This window comes from Lactuca sativa, chromosome 3 (assembly GCF_002870075.4).
Source record: "Lactuca sativa cultivar Salinas chromosome 3, Lsat_Salinas_v11, whole genome shotgun sequence".
NCBI lineage: Eukaryota > Viridiplantae > Streptophyta > Magnoliopsida > Asterales > Asteraceae > Lactuca > Lactuca sativa.
The window spans coordinates 74886635-74904290 of NC_056625.2; the positions used below are offsets into that span (position 1 = coordinate 74886635).

The 17656-nt window shown below is 35.9% G+C and overlaps 1 protein-coding gene and 1 non-coding gene across 2 annotated transcripts; one reads left to right on the forward strand and one right to left on the reverse strand.

Moving 5' to 3' along the window:
• Positions 1-1858: 1858 nt before the first annotated feature.
• LOC111879109 (protein CRABS CLAW) lies at positions 1859-4747 on the forward strand. The gene is made up of 7 exons (XM_023875587.3): positions 1859-2254; positions 2464-2598; positions 3376-3475; positions 3570-3618; positions 3708-3783; positions 3936-3983; positions 4490-4747. The coding sequence occupies exons 1-7, from the start codon at positions 2138-2140 to the stop codon at positions 4514-4516; spliced, it is 552 nt and encodes a 183-aa protein (XP_023731355.1). The 5' UTR covers positions 1859-2137; the 3' UTR covers positions 4517-4747.
• A 9455-nt stretch (positions 4748-14202) lies between these two features.
• Positions 14203-14309, reverse strand: LOC111879139 (small nucleolar RNA R71). The gene has a single exon (XR_002846012.2). It is a non-coding gene; the product is annotated as a small nucleolar RNA R71 (small nucleolar RNA).
• Positions 14310-17656: the final 3347 nt, after the last annotated feature.

Genomic DNA, 17656 nt, shown 5'->3' on the forward strand with positions numbered 1-17656 from the left:
TGTGGTCACTCATCAAGATAGTTCGAGTTTTGAATATATCTAAAGATGCTTTATTCGAGGGTGTACTTTAAAACTTTCGATATCATGTGATCGGGGCAAACAATACCAAATTCACCTTTACTGTTGTTGACTTTCCTCTTATGAATATTAATGACTTGATCTCAGTCACGAAGATTCTTAAGGTCAACAATGAAACGAAACTTCAGAGTACAAGTAAAGAAGATTATTTGTTGGGTCTTGCTCATATCAAGACTTTCATAGAGAATTACTTCAATTGTTTAGCCTTGACATACGTTAAATTAGCTTCGACAATGGGCAAAGAGATAATTGTTCCTCAATCAGTTTTGAAGAGTAAAGCTGATTTGCAGCCTTATGATGATGGAGAGATTTGTCTAAAGCCACTTGGAATAGTTTTTGTTGGAAGAAGAAAGAAGGGAAGAAAGACAAAGTATTTGTTTCAAGCTTGTGACGTCGAAAGATTTACTACAGCTCATTATATGAACTTGATGGTTTGTATGAATAACTGTAAAAAGAACAATGAGAAAGATAAGGCGGAATTGAAGATGGTGATGAATTGGTATGCAGCGATTACAAGTTCGATGCATCAAGCAATCCAGATGTTAATGACTTAGATTCGACATTTCTCACAAAGGGGGAGAATGTTGGGGTTCAAAGGTTGTGAGATGTCGAAATTATCTTTGTTACTTGTAATGTAGAAATATTGGATTGTATATTTATTTTAAGGACTACTTTTGTAACGTAGCTTAGATGTCGAAGTCCTTATACTTTTTGTGCTTTCAATTTTCCCTATAAATATGGGAATGATACTTTAGAGGTTAAGAACTTTCCTGATTGTAATCATATTCTTTTTCAACCTCTTGTATTCAACTGATCAAGCAATACAACGTGCCAAACAAATTATATTTAGATCTCTTGTTCTAAATCATTTCCAACTCTGATTTTGTTTGATTTACTCGATTCAATTGAAACTATAGTAACGAAATTAATGCGATTTTTCTTATTGTACTCCAAATCTGACAACATATTCTTCAAATCGGATTTAGTTACCCTATTAAGAACGCCAGCATCATCCACCACATAACTTTCTCCGTGAGGCGTAGGTATCTCTAGCGACTTCTTCCTTGATCGGTTTCTCCGGGAGGCGGACAAAGTTTGCAATTCGTTGAAGACCATGAAAACTCTGATCGGCATAAGGCTTTTAGGGATTTGAGGGAAAGGCAATACGACCGATCAATACAGGTAGGAAAAATGGTTTTAAGATTAAAGGGCATTGTGGTCCATTCATTTTTTATTTTAATTTAACTGATTAAAGAATATAAAAATGGATAATTAAATGTTAGAAATTATCAACAAAAAAAATAGATTTTGTTATATACGATATTAAAAAACATTAAGAATGAAAAATACGATATTTAAAATTTAAGTCGGACAAATACGATATTTAAATGTTTAGCAATAGCATATACGTAATTCTGCAAAAAAAAAAAAAAAAAAAAAAAAAAATTATGTCATTTGCTCGTCACGCCACTTGAACCAAATTTGTATTTTTATTTTAAATTCGACTATTCATTCAAAATAATTAATATGTTAAATATAATTGTAATAATTGTTAAAACAATAATCCTAAATAATTAAAAAGGATTTATGATGTTGCAAATAATTGCAAGCATGTCGACCGACTTTCCATTAAAATATTTGAAAATAAATGAACTTATATTGACATGGACTGTAAATTTAAGTAATTTTTAAGATTTTTTTTTTTTTTTTTTTTTTTGACGTGTATAAGATATAACCTTAAGATCAATATATTTAAAACAAATGAAGTTAATTATATTCACATACACATCTGTTCCTCATACGAGAGGGATGGAGCAAAAGTGAATTGTTTGGAAACCAAAAAAGGAATGTACTGCTGAATGCATTGTAGAAACCCTAAATTTATCCATTTTCATGCTCTAACTAGCTTCCCTAGCCCTACATTTCACTCCTATATATCTTCCTCTCTATCAAAACCCTAATGAATCCTTTTTCATGTGCAATATCTATTGATATTGATAATCACTGATTAATACATCAAGACTTTGTCAAATCGATCATTGTTTCCATTCGTGTGATCATGAACTTTGAAGTGCAAGCTGAGAGGGTGGCAAGCATGGATCCGCCTGTTCAAACAGCTCCTTCGGATCAACATCTTTGCTACGTTCGTTGCAACTTTTGCAATACCCTTCTTGCGGTACTGCTTTATCAACAATTATATCAATTGCTTGATTATGATTATTCATCTCTGTATTGAAACAAGTCACGATAAGATCTTATTAAAAGAAAGCACACATATATAATAAAAGATACAAAAAAAAAGTTTATTATATATGTGAGCATGTGTGTATATATTTACACACAGCAAACACACACATTTATGGTGAATAAATATGATTTTTGCAGGTAGGAATACCATGCAAGAGACTTCTGGATACAGTCACAGTGAAATGTGGGCATTGTAGTAATTTGTCGTTTCTCACCATTAGACCTTCTCCTCCAGATCATCTTCTTCAACCTCCTCCCCTTCCTCCTTTTCAGGTACTGTTGTTTCATCTTGTAAAACATAATGCTTTTACGATATGATCTATGCTGATAAGAATGACCATTTGTTGTAATAAATGGTATATATATCGGAAGTTAATTTCTCTTAATTTGTTTTATATATATATATATATATATTTTTTGAATTAGGGTCGGTTGATAATCAATTTACTCAAATCTTTGTTTGTAGCTTGTGTTCGTAGAAGAAAACGATGCTACAAAGCAGAAATCTTAAACGACTATTTTTATAAAAGACATAGAATTCTTGATTTTTTTAATGATCACTTGTAGTCATCATAACTGATACTTTGTATTAATAACAACCATGTTCTTGAATTATATATACTTACAAAATATAAAGGATTTTGCCCAAATATTATTCGAGTACAATGATTTTTTAAAAGCTAAAATCAAGTACAACAGTTATAGATGTCTATATATATTGTTGCATGTACAGCCTTATTTTGGGATTTTTTTTGGCCTATAATGATTGTTTTGATTCAAAATATCAATTAAAACGGTTATAGAGACCAACAACATAAAAACAAGAAACGACACTTTTTGTAAGTACCCCTCAAGTAAGGTAGTAAGTACATACCAAGAATCTTGTTTAAACTCTTTGCTTTTGTACTGTCGTTGATCTTTAAATCGTATAAATTAATGATAACCCAAAAAAGAAAATTAAGAACATACGTTTATATAATTTACATAACCCTAAATAATTAAACTGGGATTTAATTAAGGATCATTTTCATGTGTTAAACTTGCAAGCAGTCTGCTTTCTCTGGTGATCTCAAAAGGGGCCAATCTTCATCTTCTTCGTCATCTACATCAAACGAGCCCACATCCCCAAAAGCTCCATTTGTCGTAAAACGTACTGATCACTGTTGCTTCCTCTTCATCTCTCAAGTAATTTATTATCATTTTTTTAAAATAAATATGTTTCTTGTTCTTGGCCATATATACAGCACCTGAGAAGAAACACAGGCTCCCATCTGCTTACAATCGATTCATGAAGTGAGTTTTCTACAAAACCAAACATTTTCTTTCGACAAATATTTAATATTCGATTTCTTTATTCTTTTCGTGAAATTTTGATTAATCAGAGAGGAAATACAACGCATCAAAGCTTCGAATCCTCAAATACCTCATCGAGAAGCTTTCAGCACCGCAGCAAAAAATGTAATCCCGTTTCTACATCTATTTTCTGCTTAATTAATTAAATCATAACAAATTATTACATTTTTTGTGTTATAAACTGTTAAAATAATAAAAAATAGTAAGATATTAATCTGTATTTGCGTTTATTAAATGATCTCTCGTTTTTGCAACAGTGGGCTGGGCATATACCGAATGGATCCATCTCTGGAAGCATCAATACCGTAAGTATACTTCCATATTTCATGGTTATATTAACAAATAAGAATGATGGAATATTATTAATAATTAATATATTTCTGTTATCTGCTTAAAACTTTAAATATGTAAATATTGCTTCATTAAATCATTTCTTACATCCAAATAACACATCAAATTTTCTTGTTATAAAGTAGGGATGAAGATTTGGATAAAATTATTTTCTTAGATGTATTTTTAAAATACTTATATACATGAATAAAAGAACAAACTGATGTATGCTTAATTTGACAATAAGTTAATTGATCCTTGAAATCTTGAATATTAAATAGAAGGAAAACAATGGCATTCTAGTCACCTTGATCTCTTTCCTCTTTCAGTTTTTGTTAACGCGCCCTTCATCGATTTATTACTTTGAACCCAAAAAATAGCTTCAACTCTTCAATATATAATGGGAAATTCAAAGTTTCAAACACAACTTTTGCTAATGACTTCTTGACTTTTGACTAATGAGACATGTTTTGTATTTTAGGGTTTTGATCTTTCAGGATTGAAGTAGCAAGGTAGACTTTATTTCGAAGCTATATGATATGACGCTTAAGCAATTGAGGGACTGATGTGACCTTATGTAATATTTTGAAAATCCGAAATCGATCGATGGTTAATTTATGTGGGATTGATGTAATTTAATTTTCGTATCAATTTAAGACATGCATGTTTATGTATTATTTTGAACTTTAGAATCAATATCATAATATCTTTTCTAATTTATATTAGATGGTACTGGGCAATTTTTTGATTATTTGGATGTAATATGTAATTTTGTATATAGCTATCAATGTTTATTTCCCTTACATTATACGGTGTTTTCTCTATGAGCTGATAAATTCTCACTAATCTTATAAATTCTCACTAATCTTATATAAATACAAGATTACAAGGGAAATAATGAGCTATGCAAAATGGGTCTATACATTAGAAAAGATATTGGATTGAGAAATAACACCCTGGAGCTTAGAGGACGAATATATAAGATTAATGTCCAGAAATACATAATACACCATGTATGGGGATATCTTCCCTATTTGGAATATGATCAATACGAAATAACATTAGTAATAGAGGACACATGAAGTTGTTAGCCATGGTCTAGAGTTCCCCGAATGTACTTGATCATGCATTTCAGAGTGGTAAAGTGGACCCACTGCAAGAAACGGGATCTATAGGGACGACAAATGTCGTCTCTATAGGTTAAAAAAGTCGTCGCTATAGGTGGCCGGGAGGACATGACGTCCCTACAGCTCTCGTCCTCATAGCCCGTCGCAATATATTTTTTTGGTCGTCGTTATAAATATCGTCGCAATAGGTATCCTTTAGAGACGACATGTCGTCCTGTTTTGGCTCGTCGCTATACGTTTTTGGTCTCCATAGATGAAGTTATAGAGACAACATGTCGTCTCTATTGGTATATGTATAAACACAACATATCGTCTCCATAGATAGAGATGTAGTCGACTCGCCTTAGCCTTTAGCAACAATATGTCATCGTGGTAGATGCACCAGTAGAGACGATATGTCGTCTCTATAGGTATGCTCATACAGCTGCTCTTTTTTCTCTATAATTTCCCAGTTTTCACATCACAAAATTGCTAAAACAATAAATTTACAAAATATATAAAATGTTAAATTTAATTGCAAAACATTAATATTCGATACAATCTCAAAACACTACATTATTACAAATATAATTAATAACTTTTATATTATTACAAATATAATGTACTAAAAACTTATATTAAAGAAAACAAATAATCATATGACATTTCTGTCTCAATTTATAAAAATAAATTTAAATGATGATATCAGAAACTAAAAGAATATCACCATCCCTTGGATCAAGAATCATGCTCACTGCTTCTTTCCATTCTCCTTTAAGTAATTTAGCACCACTCCCAAATCTCTGTTTCAGAATCCAGTTTCAAAATCCATATATTAATCATTTTCTTTTCTTTTTTTAAATAAATTGATTCATTTGAGTGACACCTTATTACCTGCATACCAAAGTAGTTTACAAATCCATGTTTTCCTAAAGCATTTGTTGCTACTTTTACAGTATCCTCAGAATTTGCAACCACCCCCCTACAAAGATGCAAAAGGCATATATGCCCTATCATCCTCATCATTGAAAATACACATCTAACAAATGCAGCCTTATCAAACCTTAGTGTGATTGTGAATCGATTTCCATGGAGTTGACCAAGAAGAAGACTTTCATTGACATAACTAAATACAAATTACAAAATCAAACATATTCACATGTTAAAAGATTGTGTTCATTCAAACCATCGCCAGCTTGCTAAATAAAATATTAAAAAAAAAATAAGTGGCATATCAAACCAATATGTATATATGTATGCATATATATATATATATATATATATATATATATATATATATATATATATATATATATATATATATATATATACCGATTGATTGTTTGTATCACCATTGTTTTACCTCTGGTTCATGCTCATCATAGTGGACTTTTTTGTTTGCTTCTCATTTTGATTTGTCATTTCCAAGAAAGACATATTAGGTGCATTGCATACTGGCATTCTACCGACTTGTTGTGCAGATTCCATCACCTACACAAGATTTAAATAAATAATTATGATCATATAATCATAATCATAATCGTCATTATAAACTAGAATAACTAAAAAGTCTTACTAAGTCTAACAATTGATCGACACTCCAGAGGTCCATATCAAAAACCGTTTCTAAATCTGCTTTAGTGGTATCATCATCAAGTGAAAAGAGTGGAGCAACCTACAGAAATCAACACATCATATGTAAAAAGGTTTAAAAAAAATAAAAAAAAAACAAAATTATAAATATTCAAGAGGATTTGATGTACATCATCTTTGAAGCGACCCATATTCTGTAGGACATACATCATCATCAGGCATAAATTTGTGAAGCAACTCTTCCCTAATGGAAGTTATTTCAGTCTGCACATATAAACACATTCTGAGTCAATATATACACTTGCAATGTTTAAGTTAATCCACAAGTAAATAAAATGACAGGTTTACCCCTACAACAGTTTCCAAGTGTTTCACAACTGCAGCAGCCAGTGATTCTGCTGACAGGGATTTTTGTGCATGACACCATAATGTTTTATAGTTTACACAAGGGTAAAAATGAGATTTTAGTAGTTTATAGACAAATTTTTACCATATTAGAAAGTGTAGCCTTAGCCAGTGGGACAAGTGGGACAATACCAAAAGCTTTAGAAGAGATGATTATCATGGAGATTGACAATGTATAAAGAGATCTTCTATGCGATGTTGGCAGTGAACCTTCTATACCTCCTTCCAAAAGAGACATTTAGATTAGCCACTTTGTTTGCACGTTGTTTATAAACAAAAATAAACAAACTAATAAATAAAATTCAGTGCACTTACGAAAATTCGCCAACTTTAATTCCAATTAATCTTTTATTTAGACTAGCCACTTTGTTTGCACACTGTTTAACTACAATGACCTGAGATTTCAAGTATGCCAAAATGTTAGACTTCATAGATAGAGAGAAAATGTAGAACACTTGCATCTTTGGAGGAAGAGGACGATAAGCGTGTTGTAACAACTCAAATGATACAAAAAGAATATTTATCCTTTGAGTTGTTACAGCACGCTTATCTTTTGTACCAGAAAATCCGAATGCCCTTGGCTGTAAAAAGTAAAATTAATAATCAGGTAAAATATTGCATCTTTGGGCCTTAAAAGAAATGTCATTGCATATTCCGTATAAAAAGCCACTTTGTTGTATAAATCGGGAAGAATGTGAAACATTATTGCATAAAAGCACATTTAATCTCCTACAAAAAAAATACCAATTCGATTGAATTACTCAAAATGATGTGTAAGCACAATAACCTGAACGCCAAGCATCTTTCCAATCACCCCTAATGCCTCTTGTGTATCCTTGTTTTCCTTACAAAGATGAAATATGGAGATGAATATTTGAAAACATTGCCATTAATAAAGAATATAAAGCTTCAAAAGTAAAACATTGTCATTAATGAAAGGAAATAGGATGTTATAATAAACAAATATATGATAGTATGTTGCTATAATAGACACTACCTGAGGAACTTTCCAAGATGCTCAGGCCAATGATGAGGATTTAGGTCCATCTACTGTGTCTGTAACCAAGAACTTGAGTTTCTCTTTAAAAAAAATTATGAACTGCCTAAAGGGAGCAAATTATTAGTAAATTACACATACACATACTATTGATTAGCTATAATTGATGAAAAGAAACATTGATAAAAGAGATTCCTACTGTACGATGAACTTTATCAGAACTTGGAGAAAGAACAATGGAGGTATTGGTAACTATAACTCCATCTTCATCATTTGAATTTATCTTATCTATAAACCCCTTCAGGGAGTTGGCATCAGAGTCACCAACTAGGGCTCTAAACGATTCGATTTCACTAAAATGGTTACCATTTGGTTGATTTGTAGTCTTTGATTCATGTTCCTCTGTTGTCTGAATCGAAAAAATGTACATCGTTAAACTCAGATGTAAGGATGAATGGATATGATTGTGAATTAGATGATAAGAGATGGTAACAGACCTCCATTGGTGCATCTAAGGAAGTCAAATGAACAACATTTCCATCCAAATCCACCTCATTGACTATAAAATCAGAGTACCTGTAAACAAAAACATAAAATCAAAAGGCATACTCTTCATTTGAATTAAATGTAAATTCACAACTGTTCCACGTTTACAGAATCATTACGAATGTCTGAAATGAAAGGAGAATACTTGTACTCCCAAGTCTGAAAGCCTGATTTGTAGAGGATGAAATGAAGAGGCTCCCAATAATTGAACACTAACCTAGGTCGCTGGAGTGGGGCTTGTATTCTTTAGAATTTGTAACAGGAGGTGAAATGAAGCCGGTAGTTAGAATCATCGGCGTTGAAGCTAATTGTCGGTGGTCTTCAGCAACTAACATGAGGATCGAGAGTTAGTAAGAAGATTTTGACCTGTTGGAACAACAGATTGGGGTGGCTTTACAATAGGGAAATTGTAGTTGCTCCAACAGTCAATTGGACAAGATTGAGGGAAGTAGGGCTCATAGACCGGGTGGGCCCGTTCTTGACAAAGATATTCATTGGAGATGGGTATTCGTTTACCTGTTCTGGTTGGCAGAATCTGTTCTGGGTGCAAGAGCGGGTCTACAAGGAGTTTTGTGTCGATTTTTTCGCAACGGTGACATTTCAGGAAACGGTCCAAGATCCACATTGGCCACAGGCGTTGGTATTTCGATTGGGGGGAGAGTACCAGGAGTGCAGCTTGGTTGAGTTTGCTTGGAGAGTAGGACTGTATGATCGACAGGAGGCTATGACTCCCGAGTTTGGCATGTTTTTGAGTGGGGCTGCTAGAGGATATGCGGAGGGTGTCACGGGTATTCTTTTTGGCATAACATTGCCTCCGGGATGTTTAATTCCGGAGTATCTCCCGAGAGCAGTATTCGGTCCCCGATCCATCGTTTACTCCACCGGTTCATTACCTTTTCCATCAACCATAAGAGGCATGGCGACAAAGTGACTAAGCAGAACTTATTTTTCTTATGGTGCATCTTACAGCCTGGTGTCTGTTGCAACATTCCGTATTTTCTAGCTCGTTTTCTGGCCGGGTCTGCCGCGAGTTCGCGCCCTGGGAGCCCCATTTGTGGGGGGCATTTTGTTACTCGTTTGGCCCGTTCGTATCATTTGGTTGTTCCCGATATTACTAGATCCATGACGTGTGTGGACGACCATGACTTTGGTATGGGATATTTGGAAACTATGCGGGTGGTCAGAAATTTTGGATCGCATTGGGGCATAGTTCCATCAGATGTTGAGGGTGATGATGAGGATGATCAGCCAGCCGATCAACCTGTGCCAGAGCCGAGACCGAGGCTCAGGAACGTGAGAGGAAGGGGAGACCGCGGGCAGCCGATACACCCACCTGCTTCCATGGTTGGTGCGCCTTTTGGGGGTGATATGGCTGGTTACTTTGACCAGTTATCATTGAGTGTGAATTGGATAGGCGGCACGATGGAGAATGTTGTTCGGCATCTTGGGGTGGAGCAGCCGCCTCATTTAGGGTATCATTACCCGATTTGCCCACGATGGTCGGAGTATGGTGGTCGTGGAGGTGATGGAGCTGGTACCAGTGGAACGCATGAAAATGAGGAGGATGATTGATCGTTATTTTGTTTGAGTTGTTTTTAGTTTGTTTTTAGTTTGTTTTATGGGATTGTAAGAACTACTTTGAATATTATGTTACTTTTATTCTTCGTTGTTGATTGTTTCTCAGAAATTGCTAAGGAACGCCTAGGACGGATAGCGAGTTATGAATGCGTACGTTTTTAGCCGGGAGTGTTTAATGCCGAGAGTCGAGACCCATATTTTCAAAATAAGTGTGGGGTGAGTTAAGAGAGTGGAGCGTCAGTGAAAGAGTCATAAACTGATGACTTTGGAAGAGTCTTAATACATTAAGACATTAGAAGAAGAATTGAGCAATGTTTTCTGCTTGTCCAGTTTTCACGACGTGAACGTTTATTATTCACGTCGTGAGTTAGTTATCAGGAGGTTTTCAGAATACGCTAAGTTTCGATCTCACGTCGTGAATATTAGATTTTTACAAGATTCAAGGCCCTTGACATTTTAGTCTTCTATGGGTTGATGCTATTCTTCTTGTCAATATATTCAAGATTATTTTGACTAATTTTTTTTACCACCATGCAATGTGGCATATGCTTTCCCACATTGGTCATTCTACTTTTGAAGACTTACACCATATTTGAAGACGATTGAAGGCTCGATTTCGTGTTTTCCCGGTACACTCCTTATTTTTTGAGTTCAAGAACCAAGTTTCTATTTTTGGAGTCCATATTCAAGATGCACGTTTTTCACACTTTTGGAGATGTTCACGCCACTATCCCAGGGGAGTCTGTTCCTTTTTCTCCCTTTTCTTTAAGTATCTTTAAATCATACAATGAGGGCATTGTATGAAATAAGTGTGGGGTAGAAAAAGTAAATTTCTAGATAACCATAGAATTTGATAGTCAAAATTGAAAATTTTGAAAATTTTGAATTTTTAATAATTGAATCTAGTAATAATAATTTGAGCTATAATTGCTAGTATTATGTGGGATGATCCGATGAAAGTTCAAATGTTTAGTTGAGCCAATATACATTATAGTGCATTTGTGGCCTCCCTTATTTTAGTGAAATCATGGCACAAAAACATGACCCCGCTTGCTTTGAGGGATGCAATATGTTTAGCAGCCTAAACCTGAAATGTATCCAGGAAAATTATTATCATTAACCAATAAAGGTTGAGGTTGAGCGTCTCTGCTTAAGCATGTAAGTTTTGAGTTAAAAAAGAGAGGTACATGTTAAAAAAAATATATAAAAAAAAAAGAATTACGAGAAAAAAGTGAAGAATTTTGGAGCAAATAAAGTGAAGATCAAAAGATCAAAATTCCAAGAAATTCAAAAGTTGAAGTTACCATAAATCAAATTAAATAAGGTGGTGAATTCAAAGAAATCAAAGATCAAATGTCAAAGAAGTGAAGAATTCCGAAAGAGCTCCATAGTGGTATCAATGATTGTAATTCTAGATTATGTATGCTTAGGTTGCTCAACTAAAGATACCTTGAGGACAAGGAGGTTTTCTACGGATGGATTCGGAGGGTTGCATAAAATGAGCATTGTTCGGAAAAAGTGGGCGAGTGTTTATGAAGATTGTGAGTATTTAAAGTATGGGGGTACTTTAGGAAAATTTTAGACACAAATGCATGCGTTGAGGTCTTGGCATAATGGTTGAGCTAGAGTCGGATTGTTCCATGTGATGTTAGTAATCAAGGATTAAGTTTAAATTTGCTTGAGGGCAAGCAAGGCCTAAGTGTGGGGTATTTTGATATTGTCATATTTATACTTATTTTTAGGCAATATTTAAGTACATTTTTATTAAAAAGTCGGTAATTTGTTTAGAATAATGGTACTTATGAGCTTAAATGTTATTTACAGCCAAAAAGAAGACATTTTGAAGAAAAGGGGACTGAAAGCGTTAAAGAAAGAAACTTTGGGAATTAAAAGAGTAAAAGTGAAGTAAATCTGGAAAAAGACTATTCACGACGTGAGACTTAAAGGATTCACGACGTGAATCGTTGGTTCTAGAAGATATGTACGCGGGTGAAGGAATCCTTGACGGGCACGGTTATCTACAATTCACGACGTGAATTTCTTACTATTCACGACGTGAATTTATGGATATCAGCAACTATATAAATCCTTGACCATTACGAATAAAGGCAACCTTGGGCAGAAGGAAGGAGTTCTAGAAGACGATTTGGAGCGAAAGAAAGGTTCTGGAAGAAGGTTTTCAACATCAAAAAGAATAAAGGTTTATATTTTGGTTAAATAAGAACATGTCTTTCATTATTTTTAGTTGTGTTGGTTTAGTTGCTATGATGAGCAGCTGAATCTAGTTACTCTTGTTTAGCTAGATGAAGCTTTAAACTTATGAATAGTTATATGTTTATGGATTAAGTTTAGTTGGTAAAAATTGCTTGTGTTTGATTTGTATAACCTAGCATGCTACTGTTTGTTGATCTAATTGCTTGATTGCATGTTCTGTGTAGCTTAGTGACCATTAAACTGCATGAACCTGTTTACCTAATGATTTAGTGAACATTGAATTGTTAGAGCTAGGATTGACCAATCTTAGTTAGTAATTAGAATAAATAAGCTTAGCAGTGCTAGAGAACGTGTATTGTGATCATAATTGCGTTTATATAACAAATCTTAGATAGCATATTTACAATCATAATTAGTTCTGTGTTAATTATGTGTGAACATACATGGTTCGACATGAATTAGTTAATTATTGGTAAAGTTAGAACTAAATTACTAATACAGCTAAAAAACCAACTTAATAATCCGTAATCATTAGCTAGCCATAAGGGAGAAGTGGATTCAAACTAAACAAGAGTGTGTGTTTTTAATTATTGAATTTGAATTTAAGTTCATCTGATCTTGTAAAATCAGGTAAAACCCCCTCTAAACTTGTTAAAAATTAGGTTAATTTAATAGTAAGTAAATTAATTAGTAACACCGTTCCCTGTGATCGACACCCGACTTACCCAAGCTATACTGTAATCTGACTAGGTACACTGCCTATAAGTGCATAGTTAGTTAAGTTTGTTAGGTTATAAATATTAAAATTAGTGAGTACTTCTGTGCACATCAAGTTTTTGGCACCGTTGCCGGGGAACGGCTTAGATTATTAGTTTATTTAGTTGCATCATATTAATCGCCCCTTTTTGTGGAATAAAATCTGCAAAAAGGTTAATTGGTTATTTATTTTTGCTAGCTTAGCTTAGTTTATTTTTTCTGTTTCTGTCACAGAGTTCACGACGTGAGTTTTAATAAACTCACGACGTGAAAGCTGAGATTTCAGTTTTTAGTTTTTCTTATTTTAGTCCATTTTTACGTTTTTAGTTTAGCAAGTTGCAGGAGTTCATGACCAGAGACTCAAACACACCCTTGGTGCCACCACTTGAAGATCCCGAGTCTGCGATTCACAAGAAAAAGACGCCCTTGCAAGAATTGAAGTCAGCCTTTTCAAGGAAGTCGGGAAAGAAGATAGGAGAGTCAAGTTCATCCGCGAGGCACAAGAGCAATATTGAGTACTTGGATCAGACACCCGTCCAAACCGAGTCCGAATACGATACCGAGCCGGAATTTGAAGAACACACGAGCGAACCCGAGAACGAGCCAAGGAACGAGATGGCAGCAATTGAAGAAATGTCCATGGGAGCTTACAAGAAGCGGATCCGAGAAGATGTGGGTCCCGGTTTAGTCCAACCCGCAATACCTGTCACTGCCACATTCGAGCTGAAGGGACACATATTGATTGCCCTGAAGGACATCCCATTTTTCGGGAAAGATCATGAGGATGCTTTTAAGCATCTAGATGAAGTCAATGACATTGCGGACTACTTCAATGTCCCAAATGTCAACAGAAACACAGTCTTGCTTAGGATGCTTCCCATCACTTTCAAAGGAGCTGCTAAGGAGTGGTTAAAAGCACTCCCACCGGGTACAATCACCACTTGGGCACAAATGCGTGAGAAATTCCTGGACCAGTTTTTCCCGCCATCCAAGATAGCCAAAATCAAGAAGGCAATAGCCAACTTTGAGCAACAGCCGGGGGAGTCACTATACGAAGCATGGGAGCGGTACAAGGGCTTGCTTAGAAATTGCCCTCAGCATGATCTAAATGTGCAGCAAGAGATGTCAATCTTTTATGATGGGGTCAACGTGATGACAAGACAACTCCTTGATTCTCAAGGACCTTTGACAAAGAAAAATCCAAGGGAGGTCAATGAGCTAATTGAAGAATTCTCGAAGCATTCTCGCGAATACCACAACCCGAGGCAAGAAGGAATCAAAGGCGGAGGAGGGGCCCAAACTGAAGAAATAGCAGCGGTCATGGCCATGCTGAATAATATGGACCGCAGGATAACACAGATGGACCAGTCGATACATGCCATAAGAGTGGGTTGCGAGAGATGCAGTGGTCCACACTTGACAAAGGACTGCAATGCAGATGAATATGGGAACAGAAAGGTTCAAGTGTGCTACTCTAGTTGGGATAAGTTTGATGAGGACTGGAGGAAACCGAAGAAGGAGTGGCTGCCATATGAGGAGTATAAGAAGCAAAAAGAAGAGAAGTATAGGCAGACAGGTCGAGGCCTTTATCAAAAGGAGCAGCCACCAGCCGAGAAGAAACCCGACCTAGAGACCATTTTAATGAAGTTTATGGAAGCTTCGGAAAAGAGACACGATGCCACTGATTCTGCCATTCTGGAACAACAAACTTTGATAAAGAATCAACAAGCCTCCATCCATAACCTTGAAATACAATTTGGTCAACTAGCCACTCTAGTTCATGAGAAGTTATCCCCGAAAAATACCGAAACGAAGACCCAATCTCATGTAATGGCCATAGACACCGAAGAAGAAGCCATCTCGGAGTTCCTGGAAGCATTGGAAGAAGAACCACAGAAGCCCGATCAAAAGATGAAGAAGATCAAGCTCGAAAATCATGAAGTTGCTGAGTTCCAGAATTCACGACGTGAACCTTATATGTTCACGACGTGGGCCCGTCATGAACAGCAAAATTCTGCAGTTAGTTCGGTTTATCAGCCGCCTTTGCCTTTTCCTTCCCAAGCTACCCTTAGTCCACTTGAGAGAGAGCATAGAGAGTTTGTCAAGCATGTGAAGGGGATCCCGATTAATACTCCCTTTGTCGAGTCTTTATCCAAAACTCCCGAGCATAAAAAATTACTGCAAGACTTGATAGACACTCGAAGGCAATTAAAGAAGCAGTCTATAGTGATTCTAAGTGAACAAACTTCAAAAGTTGTGTTAGGAGAAACACCAGAAAAGATGGGGGATCCTGGACGCCTCACTCTTCCATGTGAGTTTGGGAATAAAATTAAGGTTAATGCTTTAGCCGATTCTGGGGCTAGCATTAATCTAATCCCTTTTTCTTTTTATCAAAAATTAGAGATTCAGAAGATGAAGGCTACAAAAATGAAGATTCACATGTCGAATCGTTCGGCGACACAACCCTGCGGCATCGTGGAGGATATTTTGGTGAAAATTGGAAATTTTGTTTTTCCAATAGACTTTGTAGTCTTAGACATGAAAGAAGATCCGGATGTTCCAATAATCCTTGGTCGGCCATTGCTTAACACTGTCGGAGTCCTTGTTGATATCCGCGAGTCTAAGCTCACCTTGAGAGTTGGAGATGAAAAAGAAGTTTTTTGGATAGAAGATGGCTTCCCAAAGGAACATGTTCAAGAAGAGGTGTTCACAATTAACAAAGACAATGAACTAGAAGAACTGGAGAAGCTTATGGAAGAAGAGATCAAGGCAGTTCATCAAGTCAAAAGAACAAAACCTAGAGCATCTGTCCCATTTTTGGTTGAAGTCATAGCTTACAAAAGTCCACCTTCTAGGGTGAGTAAAGAGGATGAGGAGATGACAAGTGATGAAAAGGAGGTCACTTCAAGAGTGACAAAGCCGGTGGTGAAAGAAGAGGAGGATGCGATGAGGTGCAAGGAAGAAACTAAGGGCACAAAACGCAAGCTTGAAGAAGAGGAGAAAGTTAAAAAAGAAAATTCAGAGAAGGCATATAAAAGGCGAGTTCAAGCTTACAAGAGGCGATTCAAGGAACAAAAGATCCTAGTGGTGGATTCTTCCGAGGACTCAACGTAGGAGGCACGGAGTCCAGCTCAAGACTCCAAGAAAAAGAAGCGCTTCTCGGGAGGCAACCCGAGTTTGGTTTGAAAATTTTTTCTTTTTCTTTTTGCATTTTAGTTTTAAAAACTTAGATCAAGTCATCCAACTCTATTAGAACAAAATGTAGGGACCTTAAAACGGAAGTAGTAATAATTGAGAACTTAGTTCAAAGTCAAAAGTTGATTTTCCAGACTTAATTCACGACGTGAATAGTTAGTCGTTCACGACGTGAATTGTGAATGAACCGGACACATAATCCATGATATGGCTTAACCCATTAGACTGGCAAGCCCAAGATCAGTCCGTGAGTACATGGCCCAAACTTAAGCCCAGACACTATTCACGACGTGAATCTTACAGAATTCACGACGTGAATTTTTAAAAGTACGGGACCACATAATAAGTCCCTGGAAACCAGTAAACCCTTTCAATTGTTTATTGTTCACAAAGTGGAAGCAGAAATTGGTCCCCCCTTGGTCCCCATTGCTGCGATTTTAGCCGACAAATCCACTAATCTTCCTTGTGCTTACGTAATACTTCCAACAAAGGTACCAATTATTGATTATTAACTTTAATTTTTGCTCTAGTAGAGGAACTTAGGGTTAGGGTTTGTTAAATGACGAAATTAATTCTTTACAGTTCGTAATAACCTTTGAATGTTCATGCTAAGTGTTTGGAAGTAGTATAGGAGTAAAACCCAAGGATATTTTGACTGGATTTCTCCCCGATGGGTACGATTCTGCCTTCTGCGGTTGCGAACTCACGACGTGAATCTTACATGATTCACGACGTGAAATCTGGGGCTGAACAAAATTCATTTTTCTTCTATGATTAATTTGTGGATATTTGTTTTGGCTGTTTTTTCCGTGTTTTTGCAGGAATGGCTCCAAGAAGAGAGGTTCCAGCTGAGGTTGCGGGTTTGCACCCGTTTTACAGTTTTCCCGCAACAACGGCCCGTGATGTTTTGACCCGTTGGAACAACAGATTGGGGTGGCTTTACAATAGGGAAATTGCAGTTGCTCCAACAGTCAATTGGACAAGATTGAGGGAAGTAGGGATCGTAGACCGGGTGGGCCTGTTCTTGACAAAGATATTCATTGGAGATGGGTATTCGTTTACCTGTTCTGGTTGGCAGGATCTGTTTCGGGTGCAAGAGCGGGTCTACAAGGAGTTTTGTGTCGAGTTTTTCGCAACGGTGACATTTCAGGAAACGGTCAGCGTACTCACCCTTATTCAGCCTAAACTCGATTTTCACTTAATCCATTAAGATAAAGCTTCCAAAACATATATCTGACTTCCTTGAGCTAGAATACCA

What these genes read in the sequence shown, in the direction of transcription:
- LOC111879109 (XM_023875587.3), top strand. Translation starts at nt 2,138, where the DNA reads ATGAACTTTGAAGTGCAAGCTGAGAGGGTGGCAAGCATGGATCCGCCT. An exon ending in TTTGCAATACCCTTCTTGCG is followed by an intron (nt 2,255 to 2,463) that starts GTACTGCTTTAT and finishes TGATTTTTGCAG; the next exon opens with GTAGGAATACCATGCAAGAG. An exon ending in GCTTACAATCGATTCATGAA is followed by an intron (nt 3,619 to 3,707) that starts GTGAGTTTTCTA and finishes TTGATTAATCAG; the next exon opens with AGAGGAAATACAACGCATCA.